This window comes from Amblyomma maculatum, chromosome 11 (assembly GCF_055883805.1).
Source record: "Amblyomma maculatum isolate TAMU_Amacu chromosome 11, ASM5588380v1, whole genome shotgun sequence".
NCBI lineage: Eukaryota > Metazoa > Arthropoda > Arachnida > Ixodida > Ixodidae > Amblyomma > Amblyomma maculatum.
The window spans coordinates 3,964,217-3,979,798 of NC_139354.1; the positions used below are offsets into that span (position 1 = coordinate 3,964,217).

Consider the following 15,582-nt stretch of genomic DNA (forward strand, 5'->3'; position numbering starts at 1 on the left):
TGTTCCGTACTGGGAATGTCCAATAGCGGAATTGCCGCATTACGGAAAGATCCCGAGCCAGTTAGTACATGACTTCAACGAAAACAATGCTCCTCAAACGAGGCAAAGGACCGACAACAGGCGCCCGCTCAGAGCGTTAACAAAAGAAGTTTGCAATGCGTCTTCTTCTCCCTCAATCAGAAGAAGAAAATAATAAAACGAAAAGACACACGAAGGATGAAAAAAACACAAGAAATAAAAAGAAAAATAAGTCTCCAGTAAACGAACACAAAAAGCAACCAATAAAATCACAAGAACATAGAGTAAGGACAGTAGCTCCTGCTACATTTTGCCGTCATAAGTCTCCGGATATACTTTCTTCGTCAGCGCCAACCACGGTGTGCTTGCGCATGTCGCACCTTTCTTTACGTAGGCCTGTAAAGCTCACGCTTGTGTTAATTGTATGCATGCGCAAACAAAAATGGCTGTAGTCCAAAAAGAATGAACCACATATTACTAGCTAGAGACCACGTTGTCTCGAAATTGCACACGTCAACATCGGAGCGATACGGCCTGGACCAAAACCAATAGTCAGTTGAATAATTATTTCTTCCCGTCTATGGAAAAACAAGGAAAACAAGGTGAGTGAGTGAGTGAGTGAGTGAGTGAGTGAGTGAGTGAGTGAGTGAGTGAGTGAGTGAGGGAGTGAGTGAGTGAGTGAGTGAGTGAGTGAGTGAGTGAGTGAGTGAGTGAGTGAGTGAGTGAGTGAGTGAGTGAGTGAGTGAGGGAGGGAGGGAGGGAGGGAGGGAGGGAGGGAGGGAGGGAGGGAGGGAGGGAGGGAGGGAGGGAGGGAGGGAGGGAGGGAGTGGTGGCGTGTAAGAAACCAAAAACGCGCGCAACTACTGCAGAATTGTAATAAGCTGTTAACAAGAGAAAGGGGCTGACTGTTTTAGTGTGAACACGACAAAACCGTTTTCTTTCCTTTTTCTTTCTTTGCATGCCTTAGATGGCGTTTTCTCAGTAATCGAACAGTATACACAAGCAACCCGATTCAGTCGACTGCCAGACGCTCGGCGACGCAAGCAGAAAGAAACCACAGTTCTGTTGACGCATATACAATGACGTCCATGTCTTTTCCACTCTCAATACGCAAGAGTAAACGAGGTGCACGTCAAGCTATTTTATTGACCTTTTTTCTTTCCGCCCCTGCGCTCCTTCCGCTATCGGTTCGCTGGCCCGGAAAATACAACTCTGCAGGTTTCCAAGCCGGCGTCCTTGAAAGCCACTGGCAACTTGCGCTTGTCAGGCACGAGTCTCTCGGCTTCTTACTCGCTCTCGCATCTCCTTTTCTTTTCTTATTTCTGTTCTCATTCACACAGCCAAGGTTCATTAAGGAGCTTATTCTTGAGAATGTATCCTTGTTCACTTTGTGTTTCTAATATATTTACATATATATAAAAGTCTCGCTTTTTCAGCACTGTTACAATGTTTAGCAGAAAACGCATCACTGAAAGACAAGCTAGCAAAAAGCGAAAGAAGTGTCGCCCGCCATTTGGCAAATTCAGATATGGTGTGAGACGATGGTTATCAAGGAATATTATTAATGCAAAATTTTAGTGCTGATTCTGAGTCCCGGCACCGAGTCAATTTCAAACTAGTAACACTTGAGAGAATGCTTTACCTCTACTTCATTTTCATGAATAGTAACTCATTCAGACTTAATTTTACTGCACTTAGGATAGATCTTTTAAGCTATCGCAATAAACTAATCATTCGGTGTGAAATACGTTTCGACTAGGCCAGAAAAAAAAAATCCAGGAAAAAAGCTGTGTATGCTATTTCGGTCAATACCTTTGACCAACTTGGCTGTGTTCAGAAACTGGGGCTTGAACGCTGTCTTTTAAATGTGTATAGCTATGAAGACGCTTCGGTAAACTGTTCGGCTTTAAAACGACGGTTTTTCGAGCAAGAACTCAACAGTGAGAGTAAACATATGGAGACACATTAACTTCCGCTTCTGGGAGTATGGCTCGAGATAGTTAAAAGCTCCCATCTGACAGCGCCACTGCAGACTCTCGTTTGTGTAGACCCACTCTTACACGCGCTGAAAAACCCGACTGGTCGCCGAATAGGAACAGGAGAAATACCGGCCATTTTTTTTTCCTGCCAATTTTCGAAAATAATGAAAGCCTAGAATGATCGGAATATTTAAGTAAAACTGGGCATCCGCAGCACCCTGTGCACGCAAGGTATCATTACATGGCGACTAAACCATGTTCTCCGGGTCCTCTTGGAAGATAAGACGAAGCAGAAGAGAAGAAGGATTAGATAAAGAAGAAAATTTTGACGCAATAAACGCTCGTGTGTGGAAAATCGGTGGGAAGAAATTCCATGGAGGCTTTCGCTGTGACATGCAACCGATTTTCCTTTTTTTTTTTCTTAGTCGTTGCCCAGACTTCTTCCATATATCGCAGGCAGAAATTTCCGGATTCCTCACTTCTCAAGGCAAGCAAATGGTAGGGAGAGAGAGAAAGAGAAGAGCTATCCTCCTTTCTTCTCTTTGAATGAGTGCTCACTGCAATGCGCACACTCTCGGTGCCGAATTCCAAGAATACGAAGGAAGTGTTACGTAGTGCTATCACACTAAAGTTAGGTTAACAGACGCAGTCTCGCTGGCAGCACACAGATAGTATGGATAAAAGTGTTCATTTAGCAAAAGTGCAGCTCTGGAGGTCACTACCCCGAGAAATTTTGTCCTGCTTGTGGAACAGCTGCGATATGTTAACAGCTACGTAGCAACGCGTTGCAAGCGAATAACAGTTGCATAGCAACTCATTGCCGAGGCCGCGGCAAGTCCCGCAAGATGTCGCTGCAGATGCAGTCAATAAATAAAAGTACATTTTTAGTTGGTGAGAAATGATTGTTCAAGAAGTGGGCTTTGTCGGGCTAGTTGGTTCATGTTCAACGAAATGAAGAAACAGCGCTAACAGACATTCCAGCCAATTGCACAAAGCTAGGCGATAAAAGGTCAATACCTGTGCAATGGAATTTTGGCACAATATTATAAATTAGTCAAACTTGCCTGCATTTATTTAGCTGCTGATTATCACAGCAGCGATGCCGAAGCCGTTTGCCTTGGAATAAGGTTTACACATGGCTACAATGCATTGCAAGAAAAATAGCAAAAGAACAGTACGAAAACCTTAGCTTTCATTATGAGACGGTTTCAGACGCTGACATCAATGTTTTCTAGTCCGCCAATCATCTATGACGCACATTTCACTGTTTTCTTTTAGGTTTGTTAGCTCTTTCCATAAACTGCCCTTGATGGTCTTACGAAAGGCATGAAGGCATGTGTCATCATCTACGTTTATCAATTCCACTTTCGTGTACCAGTGTATACACTGCATCAGCTGACCTTACGGCACTTGAAACATCCAAAAACATTTTTTCCGCGCTTGCAAAGGCCTTTACGTTTCGAGAAATCACACTGACATGGCCGGGGAGGTCGTTCTCGCAGGCGTTGGTGTCTTTCCAAGTCGCGGCCAGTCCGAAAGCATTAATTAAGGAAAACATCTCTCGACATTAGTCAGCGGCACCTTCGTCGAATAAAGGCCCAGAGGAAGCTCTCTCTCTACAAGCGCCTTCAGCCTGATACTACATTTCTAGCCAGGTGTGTGTGTGATGTGACGTAGATAAACGGCGCTGAAAAAGCCGCAATTCCGGTTTTCGTTTGCGGGCAGCTGCCTCACTGCTTGGTTCGGGGAATTTAAAATGGTTTTTTGAGGCTTCCCAATGGCCAGTGACAATGAAAATATTTATAAAAATACGATCGTTAGAAACGTTGGTACCTTCAAGGGCAGCTTCCTGCTACGATTGGTATTATTGAGCAAAACTTGGGGGGGGGGGAGCTGATGCAACACGGTACCATGAGGTGGCATTTTAAAACAAGCAGAAAAGCAGATGAAATGTGTGCAATAAGTGGACGCTTAAAACTATCAGGCACTCCTGAATGATTAGGTGTTTAGCATCATTTGCCTGGGAGTACTGATGTTGAACAGTTTAACGTGTTCGACTGCGTTGATCGTCCCCTCCGTAACATTTAAATGAGTGTTTAAATGCTTTCCTTTTTTAATTATATCATTATCAGCGATTTAATCATGAAACTTACTCGTAAAACGTGCAAATAGTGAGTACTAACATTTAAAACAGTGACGCAATCAGCGATTCCAGCTACGTTGCTTTAAGACTCCTCTTAATTGCGCCAGAGAGGTCATGAAAGCTCGCTGATGACGTCTTGTTGTACGAACTTAAGAATTTTCGCTGCATTCGCCCATGCCCTGCTGGGCGTTATCTGGCACCTCTGAACAACGATTGTTGAGTTTTACTTTCGGTGATGTCGGTCTTCTTCTGATAAGCAAATGGTTATTCGATGCAGGTGCAGATCCTCCGGCCTACATGAAGTCATCATTACGCTCCCTACACTGAAGACAAGCCTGAACTTCGACGTAGCTTTCTTCAGTGATTATGTCACCACTTCAAAACGCAGTCACAAGAAGATTTTTCATCTTTTACCTGAAAGCTTAAAATATTCTTCTTCTTTAATCTCGTCGAATTCTGAAAACTTTTCAGACGGCCTTTAACGTCTGGCTGTCCTCGTGTCGTTCTTTATTATTTCCTTTTTTTTCTTTTTTGTCAACCCAGGCCCAGGTCTGTACAGCGAGACAAGCTTGTCATCAGTTGAATACATGTAGTGGCTGCAGCGGTAAACATTCAATCCCCCGACCACAGAAGGGAGAGTCTAAGCACCAGCGCCATTATGATGTACAGGAATGACACATATATGATAGGGTTTCCGTGCAACTGATTCCCGGTGACCTTTTTTTTACCGCAAATTCACAAAGTTGGTGAGTTTGCAGTTTCGTTGGGTATCTACCTCGTCACACAGCATGTGAAGCTGCACCTCATATCAGCGTAAGTCATGCAAGACACATCAATCAAAGCATTGAATCAGTGCCGCCGCAGCCCAAGGATGCTATTCTCTCAATATTCGTTTCTCGTGCGACCCGTACACAGAAGTGTGACAGCAAATCTTAGAGTCAGGTAATTGCGAACCGAAGTAATGTTATTTGAGCAAACAGTTACAAGCAATCACACGAGGAAGCTTTGCTTATCTCGGCTAAAGTGTGAATTAAACATGGCTTTCATGCCTTCTAATGCAGCCTCTGTCACACACTCGTGTAAATATTCTTTAAAACAGCAACATATAAAAGACCGCCACATGAAAGCTTATTCAGGTACAAAAAATCAATACAGGAAAACATATTCGACGTCAGGTATCTAGATGAGTACATTCTTACTGGGACATCACATCAGGTTATGCTACTTTAATTACGTCAGAACTAAATATCATGGTGGAATGCAAAATCATTTAAACCTCCCCAATTTCATTTTCACTCCGTGTCGATTCGACGCCGGTAACCCCTCAGGCCTTGTTTTGTAATAGTCAGTCTCAGCTTTTTTTGCTGTTGTTGTTCGCAACCATTTTTCGCTCGCATGACGCATCTTTTAACGACACTGTTACCTTACGTAACGATTACGCAACGTCCACTGGTTGCTGTTATGATCAGGGGAAAAAAAAATAAGACCGTGCACCCACAAGGAAGTCGCGTGCGAGAGGCATTAAGCACGTGCACAAATCGCCGCACGCTTCGAATAATTCTGTTTTTTCCTCGAGAAAGCCTGCGAGGAAATGCTGTACAGCTATCCCTTTCATAGACTGCTATTTTGACAGGGAGGTGTTAGACTCACCTGATGCTGAAGTTTAGGTACTAGGTCGATTCAGTATCACTGAATCATTGAACAATGATTCTGACTCATGATCTTTCCGGTGGGGTCCACTTTTTCAAGCTCTTATCTCAGAAAACAGGACAGGGAAGGCACCAGGCTCCATTATTTCTAAATAAAATCAAGGGAGGTCATGATAAATGGGGTTCCACTTTCCTGGCTAAACAAAATTTGAAAGCCAGCCGACCAGCAATGAGAGTCGCTGTAATCTTACACCTAAAGAATGGTGTTACTCTTACACCATGATCTGAGGTCCCTTAAATAATGGCAAATGTAGTCATTGACGCGCAGAAGGCAGTATAGAGTTACAATTTCGCTTCCAGTGAATTTAAGAGCAGATTTCATGCGAGGGAAGCAACTAGAATTGAGATTCACAATGCGGTCAGTCGTTATTAGCGCTCATTTTCAATTTTTGTGTGTCCTTTGTTTTAAAACCACGAGTATAACATTTGGAAATAACTTTGGTTTATACCGCTACGAGTCAATATGTTTCTCGATGGAGATGTTAGTGCGCGCGAAAGGGTCGCTAGATTCCCGTAGTAACCGGTTTCATCCGGCTTCTTCACTTGCCGCTTATCGACCTAGATTTACGCTTCGCGCTTCCGCGCTTTTGACATTATCCCTTTAGAGGTGCGTACTTGTCCGGGGGTGCAGCTCAGATCGTTGGGTGCGGTTGTGGAAAGCGTTGTGACCACTGATAGCGGCCGTTGGATTATCTGTGACATCACATATGCTGATCTGAAGTGGCGCATTATCTCTAATTGCGCACACACTAATTCAGATGAGAGGCGAAAACTTTTTGAGAATATCGGCTATTACTGGGACACAGAACGTATGGTCGTTGTACTTGGTGATTTCAACTGCGTATGCACGGCCCGAGACAAGACTAGTACTACGCCTTTACGAGATGCGAGTACTGCCTGTTTGAGTGACATAATTGAGCAATGCCATCGATTGTGGCACCGATCATCAGCTTCTTGTTGCCAAGATTAAGCTTCGATTGAGAAAAACGCAGAAAACTAGAAGGCCTTTCAGGTATAATCTGGATCAAGTTCCATTAGAATATGCTGTGGAAGTGAGGAATCGATTTCAAGAATTAGATCTAGAAGACAAAGAGCCCGAAGAGATGTGGACTGATGTTCGTGATATAATACAAGAAGTTGCTACTAAGGTAGTTCCAAAGCAAAAGAAATGCAAGAAAGCAAAATGGTTATCTGAAGAGGCTTTGCAAATAGCTGAGGAAAGGAGGATGGCAAAAGTTATGGGGGAAAGAGAAAGATACAAGGTTCTCAATGCGGATTTTCAGAAAATAGCAAGGAGGGATAAGAATGCCTTCCTGAACATACAGTGCCAAGCAGTTGAGGACAACAGCCAATTAAGGAACACAGGAGTTCTGTATAAGACAATCAAAGATATCAAAGGAAGCTTCAGTGCTAAGATGGGCGTGATAAAGGACAAACGAGGCAAGGACCTCACTGAAGCCGCAGAAATAAAGAAGAGGTGGCAGGAATACACAGAAGAACTGTACAAGAAGGACCCGAATGTGCAAACCCAACATAAGACGGTTGTGGTCACTGATCTCGAGCCGGGCATCCTGAAGAGTGAAGTTGAATGGGCCTTAGCCAGCCTTGCTAAGAACAAAGCGAGCGGAATTGATACAATTCCAGCTGAGTTGCTTCAAAACCTCAACTATGAGGCTGTTAACATTCTGAATACATTATGTCAGAAGATTTGGACAACCCTGCAGTGGCCACAGGATTGGAGGAGGTCAGTTTACATCCCCATTCCAAAGAAAGGCAGTGCCAAAGATTGTTCCAACTACCGCACGATCGCGCTTATTTCGCATGCTAGCAAGGTGATGTTGAAAATCCTCCAAGGAAGGCTGCAGCAGTATGTGGATCGGGAGCTTCCGGACGTGCAAGCTGGGTTTCGCAAGGGCAGAGGAACTAGAGGCCAAATTGCCAACCTTCGCTGGATCATGGAAAAAGCAAGAGAGTTCCAGAAACCCATCTACTTCTGCTTTATTTATTATGCGAAAGCGTTTGACTGCGTAGATCACAGCAGATTGTGGCAAGCTCTCCAAGAGATGGGAGTTCCAATTCATCTCATCTGTCTCCTCAGGAACCTGTATGAAGGGCAAGAGGCCACAGTCAGAACTGGGCATGGTCTTACTGATTGGTTTCCGATTGAGAAAGGAGTGAGGCAAGGCTGCATACTGTCGCCCTGCCTATTTAACCTATATGCAGAGTGCATCATGAGGAAGGCTGGTCTGGACGAGCCTTCAGCTGGAGTGAAGATTGCTGGAAAACGTATCAACAACCTTAGATATGCGGATGATACCACTTTAATGGCAGAAAGTGAAGCGGAACTCAAGAGACTTCTGATGCGCGTACAAGAAGAGAGTGAGAAGTTTGGGCTTAAACTGAACATTAAAAAGACAAAGATCATGGCGTCTTGCGCTATCAAGTCCTGGAGCATCAAGGGACAAGAAGTGGAAGCTGTGACAGATTTTCTCTTCTTGGGCTCCAAGATTACCTCGGAAGGAGACTGCAGCCATGAAATTAGGAGACGCCTGCTTCTGGGAAAGAGAGCAATGGTTAGCCTTGACCGCCTAGTAAAGAGCAGAGACATTAGTCTGCCAACCAAGATCCGTATAACTCGTGCTATGGTCTTTCCAGTTGTGATGTATGGATGCGAGAGTTGGACTGTGAAAAAGGCTGACCGCCGAAGAATTGACGCGTTTGAATTGTGGTGCTGGCGAAGACTCTTGAGAGTTCCTTGGACTGCCAGAAGATCAAATCAGTCAATATTGTCGACCATAAACCCTGACTGCTCATTGGAGGGTCAAATTCTAAAGTTAAAGCTCAGCTACTTTGGTCATCTGATGAGAAGAGAGAAGTCGCTGGAGAAAGATTTGATGTTGGGAAAGGTTGAGGGTCGCCGGAGAAGGGGTAGGCAGCGAACGCGATGGTTAGATGGCATCCTCGAGGCACTGCAGATGAAATTATGTGATGTTAGGAAGATAGTGAGAGACCGGAAAGCGTGGCGTGACATGGTCAATAGGGTCACGAAGAGTCGGACACGACTGTACGACTGAACTGAACTGAATCTTCATGATGTGGGCGATTGCATCGGAAACGCTATTGAAGCGCTTTTCACTCTGTTTCCAGGAAGAAGCCACGCACGTTTGAACCGGGCATACGTATCTGCCGAACTAATACCATACTGCTGTAAACCCCGCCGGGGTGGCGCAGTGGTTATGGCGCTCGACTACTGTTCCCAAGGACGCGGGATCGAATCTCGGCCTCGGCGGTAGCTTTTCGATGGAGGCGAAAAGCAAGGCGCCCGTGTGCTGTGCAACGTCAGTACACGTTAAAGAACCCCAGGTGGTAGAAATTTCCGGAGTCCTCCACTACGGCGTCTCTCATAGCCTGAGTTGCTTTGGGACGTTAAGCCCAACAAACCAACCAACCATACTGCTGTGAATACCGCGTACAACCAGTGCCGTGTAGTGACCCTTGTCTTGTTGTCTTTGGGATTGGAAAAATAAATGGAAAATGAAACAAATTTGTATGGGAAAATTGGAAATTTAATGAGAATCTTCTGAAAAATTATAGTTTTCTGGAACAGGTAGTGTCAGCTTTAAATGAGATGCAAATTTCCAGTAATGAATATCAAGAGGGAAAATGGGAAAGATTTAAACGGAAAATAAAGATGAATGTCATTGAACGATCGTGTGCTATAAAACAGCAAGAAAAGGTAAAAGAAACGGTGCTTAGAAACGACCTCACTGCCGCAAGAGTTTCTACTGCCGCAAGAGTGCAATCAGCCGGGCTCGTACATGGAAGAAATCCACTGCGTCAAGCAGAAATTGGAGGCAATAGATACGGAGAGATATCAAGGAGCGATGGTGAGGGCGAGGGCACAGCGCCTGTTAGCGGCCGAAATGCCCACGAAACGTGTTCTTAGATTAGAAAAGAAGCACGCCAGCAAGAATGACATATCAAAGATAGAATGAAAAGGTGTAGTCTATTCAGATACATCGAATATAGAGAGGGCATTTTATGAATACTACAGCAGACTTTTTAGTCACACAGAAGGGAAAATCGGACAATTCAAGTCCAGTTTTCTTTCTCTTATGCCAAGGCTGGATGAAGAAACGAAAAAGCATTTAGAGCTGTCAATCTCCGAAGGAGAAGTAAATAAAGCCATAGAAGACCTCAAGGAATTCAAAGACGATTTCGCCCCAGTTTTGACTACATTATTTAATGAGGTCTATGACAAGGATATGTTTCCCCCGTCTTTTCTAACAGCCCATAAAATTTAGTACCAAAAAACGTTGACGAAGCCAAGCTTCAACAAGTTACCGCTTACAGACCAATAACCCTGACGAACACAGATTATAATATCTTCATAAAAAGTCTAGCTAAAAGGCTTCAAACTGTAATGGAAGATTTAGTAGGACCGCATCAGACCTGCCACATTAAAGGCCGAACCACACACACACACACACACACACACACACACACACACACACACACACACACACACACACACACACACACACACACACACACACACACACACACACACACACACACACACACACACACACACACACACACACACACACACGCACACGCACACGCACACGCACACGCACACACACACACACACACAGAATATTACGCGACAAATACACAACATGGGTTAAAACCACGCGATTTGGGCTACGTGATCCATTAAAAATCAGTTGTTTGCAGCAACACTTCCATTCTCGGAAGACACTCAGGCACATCGTCTTGTGTCTTGAGAACTTAATAACACTCGCAACGGCTTCGCAAAAATACTGCCGTATTTTCCTCGCATTAACGTCTGCATGCCTGAAAGCCATTCTGGATCGCCAGATAGGTGCAGGCCCAATAACATGATCATGTCCAGCTGTAGCCCATCATCATCTTCAATCGGTAAAAATCGAATTCCGAATGCATCCACGGGTAGGTCTTTTTTAATTGTTCGTTGTAAAATGTCCTAAAAGAAAAGGCTTTCCAACAGTTTAAGGAAACATGTTCGATAGTTTCCGGTTTGCGGCATATGAAACAGTAATTTCCCCAAGGTACAAAAAAAAACTTTAATTTCTAAATAAGTCTTAACTTTTAGTGTATTGCAATGGAGCTAAAGCTTTTACTCCCCCTGATGCAGCCATATTTTTTACTCGTTTAAGGACTGGCTTCCATGGACCTGCACAGCTACAACGATCTGTACAATGGGATCGGAAGACATCGCACAAGTCCTTGTAAAGTTTCTTTCGCGTCACCAGTTGATAAATATTTAAACGAGAAACGGGCTTGCAATACACGACATGACATGTACACTTCTTTAAGGATTCCGAAAGTCCTCCCTTGCATGCTCGCCGAACTTACAACAAAATTTGGTAGCACTTTGTTCAATCTAACCTGACACACAGTTCGTAAAAATGAGTCCTAAGTTGGTTTATTACTTGACTTGATTTTTAGCGCAGATCGACGGTACAGAAAGGAACGAAGTAGACAGGACAGACCGCGTGTCTGTTTTCTAAACATAACCGCAGATCATGAAGAATGATCCTTTAAGCTACAATGGACTCAGATCGGTTCAGGATTATGATGATGATGATAATGATGACGACGACGACGAAGACTACGATAATGGTCTCGAGGGTTGGTGATATGACGATAGAAAAACACACCATGCGTGCAATCGGCGGGCGGTCAGCGTTCCTTGACGAACATAAGTAGGCGTAGCTGCAATGGGAGACTCCATCCTTGTGCACGTACGTTGCCAACGTTTGATGTCAATATAGGAACGTACGCTCTTCAAAGACCTGCCTTATCTATCGCAGTACTGCATGCACTAAAGCATGCCATGAAGTTCCGCGAAATTTGCCATCACGTCCCCGGAGTAGGCATTTCGTAAGAAGTGAGCTGCATGCGTGCACGCACGTCTCGAAACGAAGAGCAACTCCGACGAGGCTTAAAAGCTTGGTTTCCTATGTTTGTTTGATCGGGTGACACGTTCTTCTTGCAGGCTGCGTGGTCAAACAATCGAACAAGGTTGCTGGCATCGATGCGGTTTTGCCTCGAAATATGTTTATGCGCTAAAAACGTAAACGGAGGCTTGTAGAACATTGTGATTAATAACGGCTTTTCTATCCCTTTTAGGCAATAGCTTGCCTTTGTTTGCATTTTGCCGCAGTAACAGGCAATATCTGCATGTTATAGCAAGAGTGCATCATTGCATACACATAGTGCATTAACATATGTGCGACCATCTGCAAAGATGCGCACGAGGTGAGAGCCATCGCGATTAAATGAATAAAGACTTGTGACATTCTGAACGGTGAACTTAGGAGTACGTGTATGAGGACAGGGTTTCGCAACGAAAATATTGAATGAAAGCGTTGGAACCAATACGATACCAACTACACCCGCACACAAGCCAGAGAATACACCATAATTATGCTTAAGAAAAGAAATCTGATGACGCTCGCACAAGAATGAGTTCTTTTTGTGAACTCATCAAGGCTTGAGCTGCCTTCAACAATTATAAAAACCCTCTTATCAAAGCTTAAATGAGATCTATGTGGAGTTTCAGAAGAGAGGTGGCAGATAGGGCCCTGTATTGTGTGCCTCTTCTGTATTCCGCAGACCATAACGGACCCTATACTTAACTATGCATGCTTAACTTACACAACTGCAGTTTTTACACTGTAGTATACACACAACTACCGCTCCGCACTGCACATGCGGAGCGGGAGCCTGCATACGCAGTGGCAGGAGTCGGGCCCACTGCGCATGAGGACGGGCCGTACGGTAAACCGATATGCGTCTATACGTTATGACGTCTCCGGCAAGTTAAATCTCCCTATTGTGTGCGTCAGCGGCCAGCTTGCGACTTACCAGACTGAGACATACACATTTCTTCTAGCGCTCGCACAGTCGTCCATGTACTTGCCTCCTATATGATCTCCTGCTTCACGTATACTCTCATAATGCCTTAATCGCTTGCCCTTTTCCCGCATGCTTCATCCGTATGCGCTGCGACACTCCCGGCTTGTACATTGTTTTTCCTCAATAAGGTGTGGACCTTGCTGCTTCAAGCTTGATGTTTCAAACGTGGGACCAGGCTTCCTCAATGAAGGCTTGGTTACGTATGAATACCTGCTAATGCCTTAAACCAGTTTAATACCGCAACCAGTCTACCTGTCAAAACAAGTCAAAGTACCGGCGACAAATGCCTAGGATAAAGACCTCACAAAAGCTGTCATTGCCTTGTTGGGGTTTCACCCAACATTTATTGGAGGATATCGTGGCAGAAATCGAAAAATGCAAACTTACGAAGGCCGCCAATTAAACAGAACATAAACCTGATCGGTAGAAGCTTTAATGAATCGTGGGCGATTGACGGCGAAACAAGGAGACGAAACAGTTTCAAGGATGACGTGAAAAAAATATTTCGAGGTGAAGGACATATTGTATGATCTCGTGTCAAACACTAGTAGAAAAAGAGAAAGCTGAGAAAGCCAAAATTCTGCTAGGCTGATGTGGTTTCATGTGGCGGCCAATCATTTAGAAAAGTTGCTTTATATTTTTCATGCAGGACAAGGATACTGCGGCGTTTCGCCTGCGCGGAAATTTCAGTCTATTTATTTATTTGTCGGCCCATCTATCGATCGATTGCTTGGCTTCTTACAGGAATAATTACTTTTGTTTTACTCTACACCGCACTGTGGAGTTATCATTTCAAATAAAGCAGAAGCAGTCGACGAATTGTAACCAGTGAGGCACAAAAAAAAAAAAAAAGAACAGTTCGAACATATATTAATGCATGCCCATGAATCTATGTGAGCACGAAGGGTGTTTCCGGCACGCAGCCCAGTTCGACTGACACGGTTCCATAGCCATGCCAACCCCTTCCACCACAGGAGGCCCTTCCAGGGCCGAAACAGAACGGAACACGCATCTCGGTGGCACATATGCATGTGCCTGACGCCGTGACGTGTGATGGCACACCTATAGCGAGAGATTGAGTGAATTCATTTCCGGATGATTTATATGTCTGCAGAAGGACGCAGCTACCGAAGTTGTCGCTATGCTGTTTCATCACGTACATGTCCTCATTGCTGATAAATAGAGAGGTGTGGGAGGGGTTGAGACGCAAACATAACTGCATTTCGATCTCATGTCGGATTTCAGCCTTGCTTTAGAGAATTTAAAGAAAGAACCCAGTAGACAAAGCGTCCCAAGAGATTCGACTACAAGTTGTTATTATTGTTTTTTTATGCGCCCAATCTTACTAAAGGAGTATTTTTGCCTTTCGTTAAAAGAGAAGTGTGATAGCTGTGCCGGGATCAAGAACTCGTTCTTAGTAGCCGAATGTCATAGCGGCTTTAACTATAGACAACGCGTTCTTTTTTTTTTTTTTTCAGGGTGCCTGCAAATGCACAAAAACTACGAAATGACAGCCACTCCCACTAGGTAACGAACTGTGAGGGAGACCTTCGAATGAATGATGATCAGCTTCGGGCCGCTGGCGCCTCATATCGCTTTCGGACAGCTGTGACGACCAAAGCCGACAGTTAACTAAAGCTTACGGTCACTGATTACCTGAAACTGATGAGCGGAAACACAGGAAGAGACAGGCTAGCTGAATCAACAACTAGTAGTCTATTTTGAGCACAGTCCATATTATTTTTATTTCTCGATTTCAGTCTACTTTTTTAGTTTCCCAATAATCCTCTTCCCAGTCACTTCGAAGCCTATCGCTCATTTACCATTCAGTCCAATCATGATTTTAGTATAACTCGTTGTGTCAGTGCGATCCCACTGCTGTGCCGAAATGATTACTATTGCTATTGAAGGGGACACTAACGGCACCGGCCGTGTTCAGTAGAAGAATTGTTAGATAAAGCATTTGGGCTTCTTCTGAACTAGTCGTTACGGGTCTTTTGTTGAGCAGGCAAAAGCAAGTCGCTCTTCCAGCGCCACACGAGCTAAAATTGAGGTGTCCTACTTCACTGCCCTACCCCTGTCTGTTTTAAAGAAATTGAATTTACTTCAGCTGCTCAAATAGAAAACTGGAGGCGCCTACTATAAGTTCCTTCAATTGAATACATAAGCGCATTTTCACAAATAAGGGTACAGTATCACTGTAGGAGCATGAACGTCTGATGGACCATTTCGCACTTTATTCAATCAAGAAACGAAGGTATAAATATAGAAGGCAACGAAAGCACATGGCAATATATGGTGTATCTATTGCGAACGGCACATATGTGACCAATGGAAACAAGGAAGATTAGAAACCGCCGTACTGGGCTATGCCACTGTAGATTCCCGATAAAGAAAAATTTATCAGTAATGAATAGCATTGATATCGACGATTTCCCACTAAACGATGTTCTGCTACATAAGAGAAACTGCACTAAGGGAGTGATAAATGAAGCAATTATTTTCTGCTAACAGCTTTCTGCCTATCTGCGCAACGGTATATTTGAACTATAAGGCGCCGATACTTCCTCTTTTTTTTTTTTCGGAACTAGTTCATCAGTTGGTTAACGCCAGAAATCACAACACCACTTACGATTCCGGTGCATCGGTCCGGATCGTCTCCTGTGTAAAGTTTGGAGAATTCAGCAGGGAAGTCCAACGCCGTTTTTAACGATCCTAGGAGGAGGCTCGGGATGAGACGAGTAAGGGCTGCAGACGGAGACACCAT

At 44.2% G+C, this 15,582-nt stretch overlaps 1 protein-coding gene across 1 annotated transcript in view; it reads right to left on the reverse strand.

Moving 5' to 3' along the window:
• LOC146172688 (lipase member J-like) overlaps positions 1 to 15,582 on the reverse strand; it is a 33,402-nt gene extending 17,820 nt beyond the window's left edge. Inside the window, exon 1 of the mRNA XM_084583496.1 lies at positions 15,448 to 15,582. Coding sequence (XP_084439622.1) covers positions 15,448 to 15,582 — 135 coding nt within the window. The remainder of the gene's footprint in view (positions 1 to 15,447) is intronic.